Source organism: Eublepharis macularius, chromosome 7, assembly GCF_028583425.1.
Source record: "Eublepharis macularius isolate TG4126 chromosome 7, MPM_Emac_v1.0, whole genome shotgun sequence".
Taxonomy (NCBI): domain Eukaryota; kingdom Metazoa; phylum Chordata; class Lepidosauria; order Squamata; family Eublepharidae; genus Eublepharis; species Eublepharis macularius.
In genome coordinates, this window is record NC_072796.1 from 37,886,755 (window position 1) to 37,909,591 (window position 22,837).

General features: G+C 40.2%; 1 protein-coding gene across 2 annotated transcripts in view; it reads right to left on the minus strand.

Moving 5' to 3' along the window:
• DTNBP1 (dystrobrevin binding protein 1) overlaps positions 1-21,698 on the minus strand; it is a 65,600-nt gene extending 43,902 nt beyond the window's left edge. The window contains exons 1-7 of one of the 2 annotated variants that reach the window (XM_054985818.1): positions 21,507-21,698; positions 17,114-17,164; positions 16,614-16,664; positions 15,321-15,381; positions 13,979-14,111; positions 11,535-11,667; positions 8,013-8,035 (exon numbers count right to left, since the gene is read on the minus strand). In XM_054985818.1, coding sequence (XP_054841793.1) covers positions 8,013-8,035; positions 11,535-11,667; positions 13,979-14,111; positions 15,321-15,381; positions 16,614-16,664; positions 17,114-17,164; positions 21,507-21,562 — 508 coding nt within the window. In that variant the 5' untranslated portion in view covers positions 21,563-21,698. Of the gene's footprint in view, positions 1-8,012; positions 8,036-11,534; positions 11,668-13,978; positions 14,112-15,320; positions 15,382-16,613; positions 16,665-17,113; positions 17,165-19,120; positions 19,192-21,506 lie in introns of those variants that run through there. The other variant, XM_054985819.1, reaches the window with a different exon arrangement.
• Between the last annotated feature and the right edge of the window lie 1,139 nt (positions 21,699-22,837).

Sequence of the window (22,837 nt, forward strand, 5' to 3'; positions counted from 1 at the left end):
ACAGAGCAGAAGGACATTGTTGGCACATGAGGGCATATATCAGATTGGAGGATGAGCAGCTGTAAGAGCCAGAGACAGTGTAGTTGATGCCATTGGGTCCTGTAATTGTATTCCCTGGGTAGATATAGGGGCAGAGCTGGCATCTGGGTCTGTTGCAGGGCCTGGTACCTGTGCTGGTGATTCTGCTGGCCGATTCATGATTGTAAGTGAGAAGTCGTTTAAGATTGGGGGGCTGTCTGTAGGCAAGGAAAGGTCTTCCACCCAGGGCTTCTGAGAGAGAGGTATCATTTTCCAGGATGGGTTGTAGCTCACTGATGATACGTTGGATGGGTTTGAGCTGGGAGCTATAGGTGACAACCAGTGGTGTTCTGTTGTTAGTTCCTTTAGGTTTGTCCTGGAGTAGGCTGTTTCTGGGTACTAGTCTGGCCCTGTTGATTTGTTTCTTCACTTCATTTGGTGGGTACTGTAGTCCCAAAAATGCTTGTTGTAAATCTCTTAAGTGTGAGTCTCGGTCGAGAGCACTGGAGCAGATACGGTTGTAACGTAAGGCTTGGCTGTAGACAATAGACCGAGTGGTATGTTTAGGGTGGTAGCTGGAGGCATGTAGATATGAGTATCGGTCTGTTGGTTTCCGGTATAAGGTGGTATTTATTCGTCCATTATGTAGTTGTACAGTGGTGTCCAGGAAGTGTACCTGTTGTGTAGAGTGGTCCAGGCTTAGGTTGATAGTAGGGTGAAAGTTATTGAAGTCTTGATGAAATCTCTCAAGAGCTTCCTTCCCATGGGTCCAAATGATGAAGATGTCATCCAGGAATCTTAAGTATAGTAGTGGTTCCAGTGGATGGGAGCTGAGGAAGCGTTGTTCCAAGTCCGCCATGAATATGTTAGCATATTGTGGTGCCATGCGTGTGCCCATGGCTGTGCCATTAATCTGTAGATATAAGTTGTCACCAAATTCGAAGTAATTGTGAGTGAGTACGAAGTGACAAAGTTCAGTGGCGAGGTGTGCTGTGGTTTTGTCCAGGATAATATTCCGTATGGCTTGTAGTCCATCCACATGTGGGATATTGGTGTATAAAGCCTCCACATCCATGGTTGCTAGGATGGTGTCATCAGGTAGGTTGTCAATGGACTGTATTTTCCTGAGGAAGTCAGTGGTGTCCCGTAAATAGCTGGGTGTGCTGGTGGCATAGGGCCTGAGGATAGAGTCCATGTATCCTGAGACTCCTACCGTGATAGTGTCTCTTCCTGAGACGATGGGGCGTTCTGTGTTACCCGGTTTATGGATTTTGGGTAGTAGGTAGAATTTTCCTGGCCGTGGTTCCTGGGGTGTGTCCGTATGGATGCATTCTTGTATGTCCACGGGAAGAGTCTTCAATATTTTATTGAGTTCTCTTTTATATTGCTCCGTAGGATCAGCAGGTAGTATTTTATAGAATGTTGTGTCGGAGAGTTGTCTTTCTGCTTCCTGTATATAATTCTCTTTGTCCATGATGACCACTGCTCCGCCTTTGTCGGCTTCCTTGATTACGATGCCAGAATTGTTTTGGAGGCTGTTTATGGCATCTCTTTCTGCATGGCTGAGGTTCTGCTTTAGGTGTTGTTGTTTGTCAATTATTTCAGCCTGGGTGCGACGACGGAAGCATTCAATGTAAAAGTCCAATGAAGAGTTCCGGCCCTCAGGGGGTGTCCATGTGGAATTCTTTTTTCTGGAGTTTTGTAATGATGATTGTGTATTGCTGGGTTGGGAGGGTGATGGCTGCTGTGATGGTGTCTGTTCAGTGCTTCGTTCCTCATTTTGTTCAGCAGAGTAGTTGAAGAATTCTTTCAGTCTTAGGCGTCTGAAATAGGCCTCCAGGTCTCCACAAAGTTGTATGGTTTGTGTGGGTCTGGCTGGGCAAAAAGATAGTCCACGTGAGAGGACAGATTCCTCTGCCGGGGTTTTCAGGGTTTGTTTAAATGCATGCCTTCTGTAAATGGACTCTTAACGCTGTATTTCTTGAGCAAAATTACTTAACTGTATATACATGTGATTTCTTGGTTTTCTGGAAGCCCCAAACAGTAATTTTCTCTCAGGATTCTTTTCCTACAGTATTTAACAACTGAATTTAATTGTATTAGGTCCCACGAATTCTGCTATAGGGACCTAGCCATTGTCCTACAAACAAGGCCTTGAAACGCAGCCTCTAAAACAGCATCCCACAAAAAGCAACAAACGATTGTATCTACCCAAGGCTGGCAAAAGGGGTCACAAGTTTATTTGTAAAATGTAGACATTGGGGGAGGGGGGGAGAATAGCATGCAAGTGGGAATCTTGGCTAAGACATGCAGTATGAAAAACCACTCACCATTTCCCAGAAACTTTTCACCCAACCCCCACCTAGCCAGGACCCTATTATTCATAAGACTGATTAGGTTGAAGCCTAGGGGGCCCCACAGAGATTAGGAGCCCATCCATTTTTTTTTGCTGAGGCACACCCCTACATAAATTAAATTAACTTATTCTCTTATATATCTACTATTAATAAGAGAATTAACTGCTTCCTTATTGAAGTGAAACACTGTCCCTTATATTAAAACAATTATTCATAAATTATATATTTTAATAAATAATAGAAATTTTCTTCATTTCAAAATATTACAGTCCTGAACAAGTATACCCATGAAATGTGCTTTCCGGAAGAATTCTACTCACGCAATAAAAATTTTTTAAAAATTGTAAATAGAATTCTTCAAGAGATCCTCAAAATGGATATAGGGCTATGTACTGTGGTCTAATATCTACTGTACCAGGGTCAGGCTGTCAGCTCAGCTTTAGTGGGGTGAAAGACTCAAATGCCAAAGGGTACCCAAAATACTTGAGAGACTAGGGGCCTGGCCATAGGTTAATACGGCCCTGCACATGGCGCTATGGTTCCATCCCCTCCCAATTCTATCCTCCATCAACTTTGTGATGTGGTTAGGCTGAGAGGCAATGATTGGCCCAAGGCCACTCAATGAGCTTCATATGAGTATTTGAACCCAGGTTTCCCAGACTCTAGTCCAACAACTACTACATTACACTGACACTGGCTGTTTCAGCTTTTGACCTTCAGGGAACATTATCATCATGTGTTGTTTTCTTTGAGTCTCCATGGGCAGCCATCCTGAAAGAGGCAAGGATATTCCCCACCAGAGACCCTGCCATGCAGAGGGAAGGTCTCCTGCAGCAAAGAGGGAACCATTTTCTATTGCTGATAATGGTAACTGGGGCTTGGCCAGAGGTGCAAGGAGACAGAATTGGTAACATCTGAGTTTGACCTGAGTAGAGCATCTGCCCCTCCCCTTTCCTGCAGGTAGTTGAAGCCTGAGCTTGGCCAGAAGTGCACACCAAAGGGTTCTTGACTTGCAGCTGAGATATGGCAAGCACCAGCTTGGGACCTTGTTGCTTGTCTCCTAATGCAAAAGGGTACCAGGGGACTATTGGGTTGTATATGCCTTCATTTAAATCCTATTTTTGTGTACTTCATTCTGTAAACCACTTTGAGTACCCAAGGGTAAGTGAAATGTGGGATAAATATATATAAAGAAAAGTGTCCAAACTGACTCATCAACGCCTAGCCCAAACCCCTGGACCTAGAAACAAGAAATTTGGGGAGAACATTTCTTTCCTGATAAACACCCACTAAGAAGGGATTTTAAGAAATTTGCCCCCTAAGGGGGGGGAAGGGGTAAAATGTGTTTTCTCAAAGGGATACAGCATCCCTGTGTGGCTGGCAGGCTGCTGCCTGTTTGCACCCCTGCCCACTGCCAGCCTTGAAAGGCTTGGCCACTCTTCCTCGATTGGGCCAGCCTTTCAAGGTCATTTGCTTATGTGGGCTGATTGGGGCTCACAACATTCCACAACTCATCCCACCCAACCCCCAGAGACACTTGGAACACAGAAGTCATTTGTGTATGCGGCCTGATTGGTCCTCAGCCCCCACATTCTAAACAGTATGCAGCTGCTATTGGGAGTCACTGAATATGTCCTGAGGTAAAATGCACCTCCCAGTCTTCCCCTAAAAGTTCACTAGGGTTGCTAATCTCCCTGTGGGCCCTGGCTTTCTGTGTGGTTGGCAGGCTCCTAACTGCTTGCACCCCCCCCTCTCTGACTGGTCAGCTGTGGAACTTGTTCTGAGGTAAAAATCAGGTAAAGGAAACTGCAGACAGATGAAGAAAGACGAAACAAGACTCCTGAATAGGGATTTTATATAAAAGTCAGTATGGCAACTGAGTTTTTAAATGTATAAATTTATCAAAAAATGTTACATACCCGTAAGTATTATAACTGCATTTAAAGTAGTTAAATACCATAGCAAAGCACAGGTATTAAGATAGTATTTAAATAAATAAATACAAATATATTTGGGTGGCCATCATTTTAAGCACCTTAGTACATTACAGAAATATGTAGCATTCAGTTTTACTGAACATGGAGGTGCACTGATGGGAAAAGATGCACCTCTGTAAGACAAGCAGCTTTCACAGACATACAGAATACACTGGAACTAACAGACTGGCAACTGTGTTATGACATAATGCTGTCATCACTTTCCATTTATGATTGACAAAAGCTGTCCTGATAGTTCACATGATAGCACCTATGACTCTACTGGGATTCCCAAAGAAGAGAAACACAGAAGGGGTGAGAATCGGCTTTGCCTTTCAAAAAAAAGGGGGGGGGACTGGAGGGGGTCTATCTTAGCCATGGTCAGCAATTGTACCACCACTGAAGGTGATCACATGCATACATACATTCATTCATATATTCTGTTCGTGCCCCTGCCAGTGGCGTGAATTGAACAAAGTTACCTGAGCAAGTCCATGGATTCCAGCACTAATCACTCTAGTAGACTATTACACAGCACTATATCCAGTCTGTTTTTTCCTCTAACATTGTAATTGTGCTTCGTACTTGACTGCTGGATTTTAGCCTAACCTCCTGCTAAACATGCGTTGTTTCCTAAAATATTAGCTGAAAATCTTTCACTCAATCGTGCAGGAACTTTAGTACTTTGTTTTTAAATGTGGGCATCATCAAAACATGCATTCTCCCAGTTGCCACCTAAACAGGTCTGGCATGCTACAATCAGCTCTATAATAATACCCATTCACTACTCCCTTCAGAAAGGAAGGAGGTCAGTTTTTATAGGCTCTCTCAATGACAGCCAGTTAAAGCTCGAACTGTAGACTCAATCTTCCCTTAATAGCTAGAACAGCAATTCCAAATGGATTTCGCTAAGGGCACCAGCACCATTTTCTTGGCGGTAGCAAAGGAAACTTGTATCTTTAAGAATATCATAAAATTCTCTTGTCCGCCACGAAGGAAAATGGTGCTGGTGCCTAAAGGAAATCCCAGTTCTGGCTACTGAGTCACTACAATGAGAGAGCAAACTCATAGTTTCAGCAAATTTGTTATATTTTTATCCCACCTTTTCCTAAAAGAATTTAAGAGCGGAATACATTGGGTTCCTTCAGTACCCAGGTAGTGTTGAAGACAGACTAATTATGTGACTGAATGTTCATCTTGCATTCCTGTTCATCCAACACAAATGACAAATTGACCAGAAGGAAAAACCCCACCTGAGAGACACAAAATAGAGATGATAAAGAGCACTGCACAAAATGGCATGGATGCTTTAATAATATATTTGAGAGAGATGCAATTGCCACCTATTTATTATCTTCTAGTGCCACGATACAATCAACATAGGCTTTAGTGCTGCTAAATGAGGCAAAAAGCCATTGAACATATTGCATGTAAAAATTGTCATCTGAAACAAGTGTCTATTTTCTTTTCACTGTCTTAGTTATTAACAATAAGAAGCCATTTTCAGTACAGTATAGCAATCACAGCAAACAAGACTGAAAACTTATACTGGCAAAAATGGTTGCAACAAATCGACTGAAATCTATTCTGTATAGCTTTATTGAATTTTTTCCAATAGGAAAAAGACATGTAAAAGATAACGTATAAACAATGAACATAAATATTTTTGCTAGAAATGTTTTCAGAGTTGCTTCCCAAGAGGACACTGATGAAACTTCTTCCAGGCAGAGAAATATTGAAGAAATTAATCCTCTCATGTTTTAACCTTATCTCAAGTATGAAGAAAAACAGAAAAGGAAGGATCTGGTAGAACTTTCAAAAATATAATCCCCAGCAAAAGCAGAACTGATACCACCACACTCATGGGAATTTTTATTCCAATGTGCTGCTGCACTTCTGCATGCCTCCAGTAACATTCATGAAGATACTGTTAGCCTGATATGGACAGCTATCAGAGACTCATTAGGAGCATTCGCTAAATCTTCCTCAAATAACAAGATGCCCTTGGGAATCCTTGTGGCACAGCTAGAAGCCTTCTATTTTATTTTCTGCAGGAAATGTTAACAGGTACTGTACTTCACTGATTTGGTGATCTGAACAGTTAAGCTTTGACTAGCCTTATTTTTAAAACTGGGTAATTCAACAGACAAATAACTTGGCAAGTATCAACAAATTTTGGAAGAAAGGTTATGTGGCAGTAAGGGCAGAGTCCAACTCTGTAATGTGGTAAGTCCTTATTTTGGGGGTTTTTACAAATGAAACGCGTACATTAGTTCTGAACTTTTACAGAATGTAACAGGACTTCTGGGCTCTAAACCAACGGCTTCAAACTATTGAACATTTTAAATTTTCAAAATCAGTTCTCTATTTTAAAATCATTATGGAAAATATATTTCTGATAGCATTTTGAAGACTAGGTAAAAAGCAAAATGACTTTTCATGCAGTAAATCCCAATCATGATCCATGGATATCCCTTCTGTCCACAGAAGTTTCTAGTAGATCTGAGCCCTGACGAATTCATAACGTAATTTCATTTTCTAATTAAACTGAAGGAACAGAACCTGAATACTAAGAGCTGAAATACATTTTCATTTGGCTACATAATTAGAAAATCAATGGGATTTTATGCAAGTCCAAGTTAGTTTAAAAACTGCAGCAACCGCTTAACAAGGAAAGGAGACTTGTCATATGAAACACAGAAATCTAAATTGTCCATTTTCTGTTTAAGTACCATAACGGTAAGTAAAACTTGTGCTGAGACATGCTCAAATACTTAAGGTGGCACAGACAATCTGAATATATGATTACTACAGACTTCACATGGCGGAAGACTGCCTATTATAATATAGGCTCTTCTGTTTAAATACTCAACACATAAAGCTTTAGTTTCAATTGTTAGTACTGAACATTTTATATATAACTATTCAATACTCAGTGGCACAGAATCAGATTTACCTTCTCTTTGGCCATCTACCAATATCATCTGTGTTAAAATCATCATAAGCAAATGGCATTTTCAATACTGTGTTACAACTAAGTCACAGTTTATATAATCTGAGTCACTGGTTATCTATTGAAGTTGGTATGTGTAGGATAACACTAAACAAAACTGCCTTTTGGAATTGCTAACAATTTTAAGTTATAAAAGATGTGTTAACATTCTGAGTCATATATTTGCTCTTAACACTGAGATCAACCACCTCCACAGTATCTGCACATGTTAAGATCTCCGTATGACATAAAGAAGCTTGCCCTCATCTCACCCCCAGCTTTCTTAATGGCCATGTTCACATACCAGATCATTACAGTGAATGTGTAACCCTCTGAGTGTGTCAGTCTTTGTGTAACCCTAACCCTTCCCTCTTTGCTTATTCAAGGAAAGGAAGATTGAAGCTCATCAAATCACCCATCCTGTTAGGAACATCAACACAACAATGCACTACTGTTCTAACAAATAAAAATATAATGAGGCAGGGCAAGAGCTTTATCACCACAATGATAGCTCAAGTTGATTCACAGAATTGGAGTACCCAGTTGCATTGGGTTTGACACTGAAACAAAAGTGGTTATATCAAAAGTGAAAAAGTAGTCATATATAGATAAGCTTAATTCTTTTTTAAAAAAAATATTGTCTTACTTTTTTTTCAAAATTTAGCTTACCTTTGAAGATCTCAAGTTCTTTTCTGTAAAAGAACAATACAAAATATTAAGATGTATAGTTAACAGGTTCTAGCTTTTGCAGGCAAAAAGGGTAAGGATGTAAGATACTGTAATCTTTTGTAATGTTACTAAAAACATTTGTTTCCCAGTTATAACACCAAAAATAGCGCTCAGAATATATACATCTGTTTCTAGAGAATAAACCCAATATGCTTGCTCAAGGAGTGCATTCCCGAGCTGCTAGACAACAGTAGAAGCCCTGCTACTAACAGCTGTTGATTTCTGTCATCTATCTTAAGTAACTGAAAGTAGACTTTTCGAAATTATATTAAAGCAAAAGTTTAAAACTTGTGTCTTTCTATAACAATTTGCAAAAGAAAAGCCTTAAGCCTTGCCTTTTTTACAAAAAGAACAACAATTTTTGCTGCGTTTCAGGTTCTCACAGAGGTCCTGAAAGTGGCAGTATTTTGAGATCCAGATAATGTGCAAAAAGGTAAACCTAGATGAAGACTCTTTAGTGGCTTGGACTCAACAAAAGATTTCCACTGAAAGGAGGATTTCCATCAGCAATGTACAATTCCCTTGCTTCTAACTTCCCATTGCTGCCCAAAATATCCCCTGAAACGCTGTTCCTAAGAGACAGAGGAACTCCAGAAAAAGCACGAGAGGAACGGGACTTTTAGTTTTAGCAGGAAACTGAACAGACCTACAGTAGAGAACAGTTACTTCTATTAAGTTTCAAGTTGAATTTCAAAACTAGTAACTGATCTTCAATTCACCTGGGATCAAGGTATTCATTTAGAATTAAGGTAAGTGAATTCCAGTTGCCTGAGCAACAGTTCCCACCTTCAAGGGGAGTTCCTGACTTTAGAAATATTTGAAAGCTGAAGCTACTACAAGGAATGGAGACATTCATTAAAAAAAAAGAAACCCATATTTTTCAACTTATCAAAAACTAGCTTTAAACTTCTGGAGGTACTGTGTAACACGCTGTATTTTGGAGGAAACATATTTGAATAAACACTAAAATGTTCAGAGAATTGTCGAAGGCTTTCACGGCCGGAGAACGATGGTTGTTGTGGGTTTTCCGGGCTGTATTGCCGTGGTCTTGGCATTGTAGTTCCTGACGTTTCGCCAGCAGCTGTGGCTGGCATCTTCAGAGGTGTAGCACCAAAAGACAGAGATCTCTCAGTGTCACAGTGTGGACACTGAGAGATCTCTCACATTCTTTTTCCACACTGTGACACTGAGAGATCTCTGTCTTTTGGTGCTACACCTCTGAAGATGCCAGCCACAGCTGCTGGCGAAACATCAGGAACTACAATGCCAAGACCACGGCAATACAGCCCGGAAAACCCACAACAACCATTGTTCAGAGAATTCTTTAAAGATACTGCAAACAAAGAAATGCACGATATTATTTTTTAAATAAATGTATGTGGTCTCTCAAGCAAACTGTTGATCATTTTACTTGAGCTGAGAAGGGGAAGAAAATACATGGATCTATGGAAACCAGACAAAAGCTAAACTGTGGTTGGGGGTGCACCTAGATCCAAACTACACATTATGGTTTTCAAGCATATGCAGCTCCAAAATGCAGCAAATATCTCCCCCCCCCCAAGTCTGTTTCAGCCATTCCATGGTCTCAAACCTAGTTGGACCTCTGCTGGCCTTCAAAAGCAGCTGTTCTGTGCCTGTGGGGAAAGCAAGTTGATCAGCACAACTTGGAGCCACTCATTTAAAAATGGAACATGCAGTTCTTGTGAGAAGGCAAATTTTTATGGGTAAGGTCTAAAATGTGGCAAGGTATTAGCAATTTCTCTCCCACTATCAGTGCTTAATTAGCTTAGCATTACTGGTAATACTGCACCACCACCATCATCTAAAGCACATGAGAATGGTCACTGAACTTACCTTGAAATCTTTTTAGTTATACACAGATATGCCACACTATACTTTTTGCTTTTGATGGCCTTTTTACCCAATAAATTCCCGCCCTCCTCTATATCCACATGGTCATATTTATCCGCTGACTAAGGAATCACTTCCTACATCTGATGAAATAGGCTCTAACCCACAAAGACTTATGCTGTAATACGTCAGTTAATTTTTTGTTTTTGCTGCAATAGAGTTCCCCCTCTGGAATTTATACCATGAGAAAAATGCCACTCTAGAATATGAGGAAAGGGTCTAAGGGAAATATAAGTTCCCTTTCTTTGGCTTAGCAGAGTGTATGGTCATTAAGTGTTCTGAAAATACACTTGGTGTAGCTGTATCTGAGATTTCTATTTGTTTTGGCTAATACTATACCAGCCAGAGAGTGACCACAACCACCTAAGAATAGCGATTTATTGGAGAAAAGATAGCCCTTGCCAACAAAAACCCTCTGCTATTTTTATAAGTTGTTCTTTGCCATGAAACCTTGGGGTTTCATTTATCCAACTGAACCTTAAAGTCTTTTCCTATACAGTTCTGTCATCTTGCTCAGTGTGAATATTGCAACCTTTGTTCACAAAATGCCAACTCACTTCAAGGGTGTACACTTTGTAATTTAACTGACCTCACTAATTAGTTTCCAGACCTTCTTAAAGAGAGACCTTTTTAAAAAACCAAATAGCTTAGCTACAGTTCTAGTTCCAACTGGCTTTCCAATTAAATCCAGCTAAACTACCTCTACCACTTGATCCAAGTTTATCCTTTGTAGCCATTTATTGTATTCTCTTAGATGCCAACAAAACACTGATTTCTCCTGAAACCCTCAAGAGACTGACAATTTGGTGAACAAATTTATCATTTAGCTCATCCAGAAATAGCTGAACCCTGTTGTTGTTAGCAGTGTTTATCTTCTCATCTGTGCCAAATAAATCAAGTTCACCATTATTATGCAATGCCCTTTACTATGAATCAGAGTAATGCTGACTGAAGATGACTAATATTACAAATCAATATATTGCTATTCTTAAAAGGCTGAATGTTTAGCAGACTGGAGTCATTTCGCATAGAATTCCACCAAGAATACTGAAAATAATGGGCTTAGACTGAAGCAACTGCAGGGGACTGCACTAAAAGCTACTTTTAATATAACAAAGAAAATACTATGAAATAGGTATAGGATTCAATCAAAACTCAAATCAGCTTTGGAGTTTTATTACGATGTTTCATACAAGATGTATACACTATTAATCACCACTAAACTGAAGTGTTAAGATGAAGGCCTCTTTGGCATACAAAATTAAACACATTACTTTAACTTTGACTTTTTAAGCTATTCCTGACCTGCATCCTACTTCTCTGTATTACCATGACAGGTGTAAGAATCTGGACCATCACTGAACAGATCTCTTAAGCCAATGGGGGTTAGAAAGAGATGTAACAGGAAATAGACTAAACCCATTTCTTAAAGAATGCACAAATTTGCAAGAAGGTACAATTCAGTCAAAAGAGTGAGAGAAATTAAGATCAGCCTTTGTTTACATCCAGAACTTAACCATACACTCAAGACAGCAATACACTCAAAATTACCGTTTAGTCTTCTTGTAATTTTCCAGCTGAAGTATCTGTATATGCTTGTATCTTTCCAATTCACACTGTCCACAGAGATCCTCAAGATTCAGTAAATGGTTCTCCACTTCCTTAAAATTTGCTTCCAACTGGACTGTAACAAAATATTTGTATCAGAATAGCCCAGATAGCATGATAATTCTCAGCTAATAACTACAGTGGTTATCCCTATCCCCTACAATACAGTGGGTAGAGTGGGCTAATAGAAAAAGGGGAGGGGCTGGCTCAGTGGCAAAGCAACTGCTTTGCATGCAGAACGTCTCATGTTCTATCCTCACATCTCCAGTTGGAGACTATTAGGATGTCATGTGGATGCTACTCAAGACCCTGGAAAGCCACTGACAGCCAGAGTAGACAATGCAGATCTTGACAGACCAACAACATGACTCCATATAACTCAGAATAAGGCAACTTGATGTTTACTCCCCATTTCGTCTTTGGCCTTGCCTGAAGTTCCATTACACTGGTTAATCTGCTAATATATAGGCTCCCATCCCTTTATCTTCCCACTCTTGGTTCTACTCAGTTTCTCAGCCCTCAGCATTCCTGCCTAGCAGAAATCTGTGCTTCTGCCCTCCCTCCTTACCACAACAGAGGTCTTCTTATTTTTATAGCATGTGTTAAGCATTTGTTGAGTGCCTACAGCCATTCAACTCGAACACTTGGCTACAAGAAAACTATCATTTGAAGAACTGTCACATGAAGGAGTTTCTAGAAACTGCCTCTAGATACGCATTTGCAATATCCAGTTAAAATTCTACTGTTAATGTAAACTAAGGTTTATGTGCCAAAATAGATACTGTGTTCAATGCTAAATACTATACATGTACACAGAAGCAAAGTCTCACTTTCAGACTAATTATCCTATTCCAAATACTTAAAGTCACTGTTTATTGTCTTTAGAGTAATTAATTTGGAAAAAATCTAAAATAATACACACTTCCTTTTTTCCCAGTCTACTTACTTAAAAGTGTTTTAAAAATGTATGCACATATTTCAGCTTCCTGCTTCTAAATACCTGGATTGCCAATCTACAACACACACTCAGATACACACCATACAACTACATGCTGTCACTTAAGGAACAGTTGAACAAAAGCATTTGCCCACGTTCTCATCGTTTAATTAACATTACTTCACATCTACATTACTGCTTATACAGCTTAATCCTTAATGTTTATACATCTGTCATAGGATGTCACAGGATTCATAGTTTGCTAAATATGCCCACTTACTATTTTGCAAAACTTAATTACATACAAAAGATCTAGCAAATTGACACTACATGAACTTGTTCCTGTTTTAAAAGAGGCCCTGCAATTCTCAATATACAGGAATAACACTGTCAGTTAATACAACTGAAATCCACAGTGCAAGCCTAAGAAGCATTACTCCAGTGTAAGCCCATTGATTTCAATGGGCTTAAACTGGAGAAACTCTTCTTAGGATTGCACTGGTAGTCTATCCAAAGAATGATTTCTGAAAGAATAATTTAGCATCCCCTAGTGGAAATTCACAAAAACACAGTTTACATGATTGGGGATGCTTTTTCACAGTAATAAATTACATTATTTTGCATCTGCTTGCATTCTAGAGTATTTTCCAGAGGAAGGAGAGGGGGATCATTTGCAAAACCATTAAAACTTTCAACCATTTATACCAAATATAACATTATACTAGAAACCTGCTAGAATGCAACTTTAGTGAAAGGATTGTCTCATAGAGTAAAATGCAACATTGAAGCACTGCATAAACTAGCCTGAATGTGAGGTCAACAAAGGTGTGCTTTGAGCTTATCTTCCCTGAACAAGAGTCAAGATCTACTGTGAAAGAGATGAATAAAGGACTAAAGGGACTAGGTGTAGTGTAGTAAAAGAAGATAAGCTTACATCAATTAAATTCACCAAGAGAGCACAACAGCAAAGGGTAGGGCAATATTAAGATGCACAGCCAAATACTGTGCATGTTTATGTGAATTTACTCCCCAATCACATACAGAAGAATGCTACCTCAAAAAATAGTAACAGAATAAGTTGTCCAGTGTGATATAGTGTTATATAGGGAATAGTGCTGGATGTGGAAACAAATCCCTACTCAGTTATGAAGATCAGTATGAGACCTTCAGGCCACTCGATCTATAAGGAGTTATAAGCTCCTTGGAGGAAAAATGAGATACAAATTTAGTGAAAGAGAATAAGCAGTTTCTGGACAAAAAAGTAACATTTTGAGAGTTATCTCAGATCTATCACGGAAGCCATGACATTGTCAACCTTCAAACATGAGCTTACTATAACAAGAATTTTACAGAGTCTCGGGAACTGCTTATCTATAATCCATTCTTTGCAGTCTCAACTTCCTATTATTAAAATGTCTGCTAAAACTGTCTTAAATATTCAAACGTTTACCCAGGCTAGCTGTTGTGGATTCCAAATCTGCTAGAAAAACAGGGATTTGCTGCAGCTGTTCCTGAAGGTCTAGGAGACTGCTTCTTTTCTTCTCCCAGTGTGCAGAAAGCATCACAACTTCACTATCCACCAACTGTAGTATTTAAAGCCAAGAATAAGAACAAAGTTATGTAATTAGTGACAATGTGTTTTAAAAAACAGGAAGCACCAGTAACTAGTAACAAGTCCATTTTTAAAGGCAGTGTGCTGAAGAGGCAGCATGCCATCCCTTACTTCCTGGAGACCCCTGCAGGTAGTCAGAAGAACAAACTTTGCCACGCTTGCTAGATCTACCACAACAGTTGTAGAACTAGGAAGACACAACCCACACTTGTCCTTACTAACAAATGACACCTAATGATATAAAAAGGTAAGCTGTCTACACAGCAGTATTCTGAACTTCATAAAATATCTGACAACAGTCCAAGAATGGGCAATCAACTGACAATAACTGACCTTTCATTTAATTGGCATGTCAATCTTAATTCTGCACACTGAGATAAAGTGCTAAAAGGTACAGCTGTGCAATGCAAATATGTATTTCCTGTGAATACTGGTGTATAAGGACCAGCACAACTCCTGTTCTGCTGAAACAACCCTTCCATGTATGTGCTACATGCATTTTGGTGAACATGGCCAGTCACTTCAGTTTAATAGTAAGAGCACCATCCTATCCATGTTTCTCAGAAATACATGCCACTGGGATCAGCTGGATTTACTTCTATGTAAGTATACATGAGGTATACTTTCAGTTTCACAAGCAAGCAAACAGAAATCATTTGTTTGCAATTAGGAAACAGCACATCAAAAAAAAACAGTGGACCACATGCATTATGTCTCTCTGTCTCTTCTTTCCCTTCAGAGGACAAAGAGTCAGGTACATTTTCCCTGCTTGTGTCAACAGAAACTCATGTGTCACCCAAAGCAAATGTTCCCCAAGTTATTGCTGAACTTCATGAATCTGTGATTGAGAAACACATTGTAGGCACTACATGCAGTTCCGATTTCTCTACTTCTTATAATCCGTGTTGTTAAACATCTTTAGAAAATGTTCTTTAAAAATCACCTTGTGTTATAATGTGCTAAACTGGTCCTTAACCTGTAAGTTTAGATTTATAGCTGTACTCTGAAATATACAAAAAAGTTAGAACTGTGCCAAGGTCATCAAGTTTATTTCAAACAGATGGTACCTGGTGAATATTCAATTTAGAATATTCAGTTTAGATGGACGAAATGCCATGTAACTGCCTCAGTTCAGAATACTAAGCAAACCTTCTGCAGATTATTTCTGTAAATGTTTTACCTCTCCCATTTTTGCACACTCTTTTGTTCCTCTGTGAAGGGTTGCCCAAATATCTTCATACCTTTGCAAATAAAACAGTAATAAAGTTATAAATTGAGTTTATACTTAGAAACAATGGGCAACAATCCAGCAATGTTAATATGATTTAATTACATTGAAATCAGAGCAGAAGCACTGTATCGGAACAATACGCCTAAAAATCAAATGTTCAGAAAACAGGTTTAATTAGCATCTTTTCTTCAATTATGAAATGCTTATCAAAAGAATAATTGCTGAATTCTGTAATATCTTAAGAAAAACAAGTCTTATGTTTGTGGCATCATGCTACAAACATAATACATTGGTAAATTACAACTGTTAATTTTTTTAAGGCAGACAAGATTCCAGAAATATTTAAGTTCACTATTTGAAATTCAGTGCAAAGTAGAAAGCCATCTCCCTCAGTCCTTGGAGACTTACCAAGTATGAATTTCTCACAAACTTACCTATACATGCCTCACAAAACCTGAGCCAGTAGTTGTTTTAATTTAAAGCAAAGATTCTTAGGTCTGCTGCCAAATACAATAATAAACCTGCAGATTTAGACAGTTCCCAAACTTACAATTATAGGGAACGATTTTAAAAAATAAACCACATTTTTACAATTGTAAACAAAACAGAAAAGCCTTATGAAATATGCTTTCCTTTAAAACAAGGATACATTTCTTGATCTGATCCTGACTTACGAACTTGAATCTCAGGGAGGAACAATAGTTAATAATTAGAAAACCCATAATGCATGCACTCTAGACTCAACCCCTGGCATTTCCACTTAAAAGAGCAGGTGTCTGGATAAATTTCTGCCTGACATCCTGAAAGCTGCTGCCAGTAAAAACAGACAGTACAAAGCTAAATAAATCAACTCTGTATGTACATATAAGTTCAATATGCTGTACTGCAAATATTGAATCTGCTCTTAACTTGCCGATAAAAACCAAACTCATGCTGCAATCCTACACATACTTACTTGAGGTTTATTGAGTGTGCTGACACTTGCCAAAACAAGCGTAATTAAAAGTGCTACACTGTGACTATACAGTTTATAGCTGCATGGACTTACATTAAAAGCTATTATCACATTTTTAGAAACACACACCATGAATTATCTCAGGGTTACTTAAAAGGATATACAGAAATGTGAGTCCAGTGATTTCTCTTCCCTTGTTACTTCCAAGCCTCCAGAAAAACAAGCAGACTTATAGCTATACACAGAACTCTGTATTATACATTTACAAAAAAGAAAAAATAACTTACCTGCTTAGCAGATCTAATCCAGCAGAGAACTCTGGCAAACACTTAACAGTCCTATAATAAAAATGGTGTTAGGAAGTGTGGGTGTTCAATAGATATGTTGCATTGGCCACAGGCCTAGCACCCTCTTAACCTCATTACCACCCCAATAAATCTACTTGCATAAGGCTTCTCAGAAGTACTGTTATAGCAGATTTAACTACTGCTGCCACCAATCCCAGCTCAGGGTTTAGGCCCCAGAGCTAGGACGAGGGGATACGGTGCCTCTTGCAATACTCATGGGAACACAGCACATAATCTTATGCTTTGCTACTACTGTAAAAGAAATGAATGAAAATCAGACTATAATACATTCTGGAAATACCAAAACTGAAACTGACATTTTGCCAATATTAATATCCATTTGTTAAAACAGATTAGTCAATGACATTTAACTATTCTCAATGGACAAAGTAATTCTGCTTATAAAACTATTGTTATAAGTTTTACATTTCTTACAGTACCTCTGTTTGCTTATTTTGGCTTCTCTCGATTTCTCGCCCAAAGTTTTCAACCTATAATGTAAAACATACACAGAAGTAGTACGACAGTTTATCAAGGTTTATGATATTTTCTCCTCCTAAATTTATTAGCTCTTCTGCATTCCCCCATCTTGTGTGTGAGAGCATCCACAAACACATTGGACATTCGCTGGTCTTAAATCTTTGTAAATTTGCATTTAAATATCCTATTACATTGTTTATTGAAATGTCCTTGAAACTGACTGTACTAACTCACACTGGATAATCCACCTTGAGTCTCAGTGAAAGGCGGACTATAAATAACAGAAATAAAATAAAAAATAACATAATCCTCTTTTCATGCCACTTAAGCCTACACGGGCAGCAGAATGAAGAGGTGGTCTAAGTGGACTGTTCACTTCAGACTGCAGATGGAGGAACGCCATTTTTTAACAGCCTCCTATATAAAGAATTCCCTACAAGTAAAGATGCAAGGTCAATCCTTGCATCGCTAAATTTTCCTATTTGCAAAGGATGTTTTATGTTAACAGAGCATTCAAAAATATGATTTCCCCCATTTGAAGTAATATGGTCCATTCTATCATCAGTGTTGTACAGTCATTGGAATGTCAGACTAGATCTTGGAGAACCAGGTGTCAGACTGCCCACTCTGCCTTGGAAGCTCACTGGATGACCTTAGGCCAGTCACACTCAGTCTGGCCTGCCTCATAGTGCTGTTGCTGAGCAGATAAAAGGGAGGAAGGGAAAAATACTTTGTAAGCTGCTGAGACATCGTGCGGGGGGGGGGGGAGCTTGATATAAACATCTAAATAGAAAAATACTACGAACATACCTCTCAGTTTATTTAAAAAGTATACACATCAAGTACTTGAGAGTCATCCTTGAATTTTTCCCCAGTAAGCTTGACAGTTTATGTAGTAAATAATAAACAGTGATTCTAGGTATACCAGAACGATACGGCAACCTTGCTTATTAGATTAAGATGCCTTATTTCTGAAGCCTTCTAAATCAAAAAGTACACCAATGTAAAAATTATTTGAATGCCAAAGGCTTGTAAGGCAGGTTAAATCATGTTTCCTGTTCTGCGAACCATTCTTTGGTGATGGAGCATAACACAGATGTTGCACCCTGACATTTAATTAGACTACAAACCTATGGAATTCAAACATGAGGCCTGAACTGAACTAGTAGGTTAATAGAAAGTGCAAAGTAGGAACAAGAAACAATCTAATACTTAAACAAGTGCTCTAACTAGCAGTCTATGAACAAGCGTATCTTTTTAAAAGAAATCTCTATTTAGATTGGTGAAGCATCTAAAGCTATAGCGTATAGGATATCAAACCAGTGAATGCAGAGTAAATTGCATGAGACCCTCTGCTATTATTAATTTTGAAGGAGGAGGAAAAGCCTCTGATGGAATATCTGACTTGCTCCGTGTTAAAGCAGACACACCATGACGTAGAACCATAGTATATTGTTTTTCAATCATTAATATACCTAACTCTCAATATGGCCAAATCTGTGGATACAATTCAGAGTGGAGCCATGAACAGACAAGACAGATCTTTCTACGAAACTGAAAAACACCTCATGTTTGCAGAAAAGACTGAAATCTAAAAAAGAAGAAAAATACACTGGGGATTAACTCTCCATATAATAGATAATAGAAGCAGCACCTCAGAGCTCATTGCTAGGCAACCACACAGTATTGCCAGCATTTAAGCCTTGGTTTCCATCAGTAAAAGACAAGAAGAGGGTGTAGGGCCCATCCTGACCTGTTTTGAACTTTGAAAGGAGACTCCTGGGGACAGGCCTGGAAGCAGCCACAGGCAGGTCTGACTGTTCATTACTATTTAACAGGAGCAACAACATGAAAACCAGTGGTGGTTAGAATTTCAGACTAGGATCTGGAAGATCTACTTTCAAGATCTACTGTGGAAGCTCACTGGTTGAACCTTGAGCCAGTTACACATTCTCAGTCTAGCTTACCTCACAGGGTTGTCATGAGGATAAAATGGAGAATGACCTGTGATGGACAGGTCCAGTTCTGCCTCTCTCCAAGACAGTCAATGGGAGCTGACAAAATGTTGGGACAATGCTGGCAGAGTTGTGATCAGTTAAGAAAAGCAGTTAGAAGGGGCAGAGCAGTCCATCTGAGAAGGATTCTGTGCTTGTGAAGTAAGCAGTCTGAGTTAGAGATGACTTCTGAGAACTGATACTTTGTAATTATTGACAGCTGGAATGATCAAAAGTTCAAATATGAGGAACAACATATCTGTGTTTTAAGTCATCCAAATTTTGTTGAAGTAAAATTTAACCCCTTTTTTTCTATTTAAGCCCTGCTGACTGGATGTTTAGTGTCTCAGGGAAAATGACACACATACAACCTTTCTGGTCATTGTCAATGAACTGAACTAACTACATAGGCAGATAAAGGTAATTTGGCAGGTGGGTGGAAAGGAGACAAGGAAGCAGAAAAATGGGAGTGGCTATGAGGACTTTTGAGGAAAGGGAAAGAGGAAACAGAGTGAGATGTCACTCACAAGTCCTTGTGGGACCCCGTATTTAGTACACTAATTTCATGTTACAGTAAATAGGAAGGATGTCTAAGATAAGGAAACTTCTCAGGCCATGGCATTCTGAGATGAGGGACTCATTCAAATTATTCATAGCTCACTATGAAAGGGGACCCAAAACAATTTCCAATAATCATCTCCTCTCCTCCATGTTATCCTCACTACAACCCTGTGAGGTAGGTTAGGATGAGTATGACTGGCCCAAAGGTAACCCCACCCCCAAGCTTCTGTGGCAAAGTACAGATCTGAATACAGGTCCCAGTTTAGCACTAACCTATTTCCCATTGAGGGTCTGGGAGTGCACAGTATGATTTTTGTTTGCAGGAGTGAAAACCATAATACAAGAAAAGGGTAAATCTAGATCCACTTATAAATCAGGCACGAGTATTCCAAGAGACTCCAGAGTCTCTCAACAGACAAGTTACAATGGTTGTTGGGGGTTTTCCGGGCTGTATTGCCGTGGTCTTGGCATTGTAGTTCCTGACGTTTCGCCAGCAGCTGTGGCTGGCATCTTCAGAGGTGTAGCACCAAAAGACACTGAGAGATCTCTGTCTTTTGGTGCTACACCTCTGAAGATGCCAGCCACAGCTGCTGGCGAAACGTCAGGAACTACAATGCCAAGACCACGGCAATACAGCCCGGAAAACCCCCAACAACCATCGTTCTCCGGCCGTGAAAGCCTTCGACAAGACAAGTTACAAATCCATTCCACATTAACTTTGTAATCATTACATTGATTCGAAGCACTCCTTTTAATAAAAACAGTAACATAGGAAGGTGCCCTCTTTAAAAGGGCAACTGGGAAATAGGCTCTCAGGATTTAGACCTCCTGACAATCTTTTAAACATGACTGCAAAACCTTCCAAACTGAACACCAGAAACATGAGGGGAAAGTTGGAGTCCCAGAACAACACCAACAACTACAATACTAAAGCAAGCTAAGAGGAGACTACAAGTAAAAAGAAACCTCTTATCAGTCGCTAGCCTCTTACTCTAAAGATACATTAAGAGAATTACATAATATATTCTGAACACAAGTCAGCTGTAGACTTCTCTTTTTGTTTATTCATACAGTAAGATGCTGAAATGAAGGTTTTGGTCTGCTCTTCCCTCAGGTAGCTTCAATATAGATGGGCAGTACTAAACCAGGAGTAGTGTCACAGGAGAGAGTAGCGGGTAGCCGTGTCGGAAGAAGAGTAAGATTCGGGTCCACCAGCACCTTAGAGACCAACTAGATTTCCAGAGTGTGAGCTTTCGAGAGTCGAAGCTCCCTTTGTTGACTTTCGAAAGCTCACACTGTAGAAATGCAGTTAAACTAGGAGTAGCAATTCACGAAATTTGAGCACCAGGGCGCGACTGAGTCATCCAGAACGAGGAATGATTATTTTTGGGTGCGAAAAAGGCACACAAATATATATTTTCCACGTAAGACCCCCCCCCTCGTTAACTGCAGCGAGAGTTAAAGAAATAAAGTCTCAATTCAGACACTTTCGTTGCTTACACGCATCTTATAGCGTCTCGCCTACGAAAACTGATCCTATGGGTAGTTAAGCATCCAGAAGTAAACGCATGTGATTTGCCTGGGATCTGTTCTCACGTAAGTGTGGAAAAAATTGCAGCCTTGCTCTGGAATAAGCTCCCTCGAATGCTTTCCGGCGAATAGGCGATTCAGCGGCAATTTGTACCCCGCCCCCCTCCCGGACAAACTATACAAAGCAACGCTCTTCGCGGCGTCTCCCTTCCCACGATCAACGTTTCAGGGAGCACCCGCAACTTTCTTTCCAACAGCTGCGACTCACCCCGAGGTCAAATCCTGCTGAACGCTCAGGAGCCGACCGCGCAGGCTCTCGAACATTTTCCGCCCCGGCGCGCAAAGCGGGCACCCAAAGCAAGGGCCGCAGGAACAGACCCGCGCGAAGAGGCTCAACTTCACTGCAGAACCCGAAAAACACGGGACAGGGATTGGGAGGGGGGCCAGGGGAGGAGGGAGGGGCGGAGCTTCTAACGCAGGGCCAACGGCCGCAACGGCCAAACCTAACCGCCTCTGACTCTTTCACGCGCGACGCCTGTCAACGGAAGCCCCGCCCCCTGAGCTGCACAACCCACGAGAGAAAGGGAAGGCTGCGAAGGATAGGCGAGAGACGGGGCGCGCGCTCCGCACGCGGTGACGTCAACACGTAGCGCTCTCGCTCGCTCGCTCTCTCTCAGGTCGGGCTTTCGAGCGCGTTCACTTTTCTCTCAGAACGAGAGGAGTGCGGGCGGGCGAGCGGGGTGTAGGGTGGTGGAAAGCAAACGTAAACAGGGAGTCTTGTAGCACCTTAAAAGCTAGAGTTCACAGCATTAATTTTCGGGAAGGGATAAAAGCCAGAACGGACTGGAACGGGCATTAAACAACTAGTGGTACTGCAAAAAAACAGTGGGATGTGTTAAAGACACCAGAGAACAATATTTTTTAGTAATGAAAACATAGTAATAACATGCTTTTATTAGCCCTTTCCTTGCAAAAATGCTTCCGGAACACCACGGAACAGGCCAGAACGGGCACAAAAGTAATGCTAGTGCCACCCAAAACAGTGGGAAGGAATAAAGACGCAAGAGAACAGTAACCTATAAATGAAAACAAGGAAATCCTAGGCTTTCATGAACGCTTTCCTTGCTCTTGGAACACCATGGAACAGGTGTTTTCACTTCTAAAATCTTGTTCTACAGTGTCTTTCATGCTTCTCCCTGTTTTTATGGTACTAGCATTTCTTTAGTGCCCGTTTCAGCCTGTTCCGTGTTCCTGGAGCATTTTGGCATTTCCATGTTTATAGACTACTGTTCCCTTGTGTCTTTATTCATTCCCACTGTTTTTGGTGGCACTAGCATTTCTTTAGTGCCCGTTCCGGCCTGTTCTGTGGTGTTTTGGGAGCATTTTGGCAGGAAACGGGTTAATAATAGGGATGCCATTCCCCTGTCAAATCGTGGCCCACAGCAGGCTGATCCAGCCCGTGGGAGCACTTCCAGCCATCCTTTGACCCTGCGCAATGATGTCACTTCCTGGAAGTGATGTCATTGCGCAAGCCAGGAGTGCACACGTGCAGCATGTGCGCAAAAGCAGGATCTGGGCAGTAGCAAGGTAGGTGCCAGG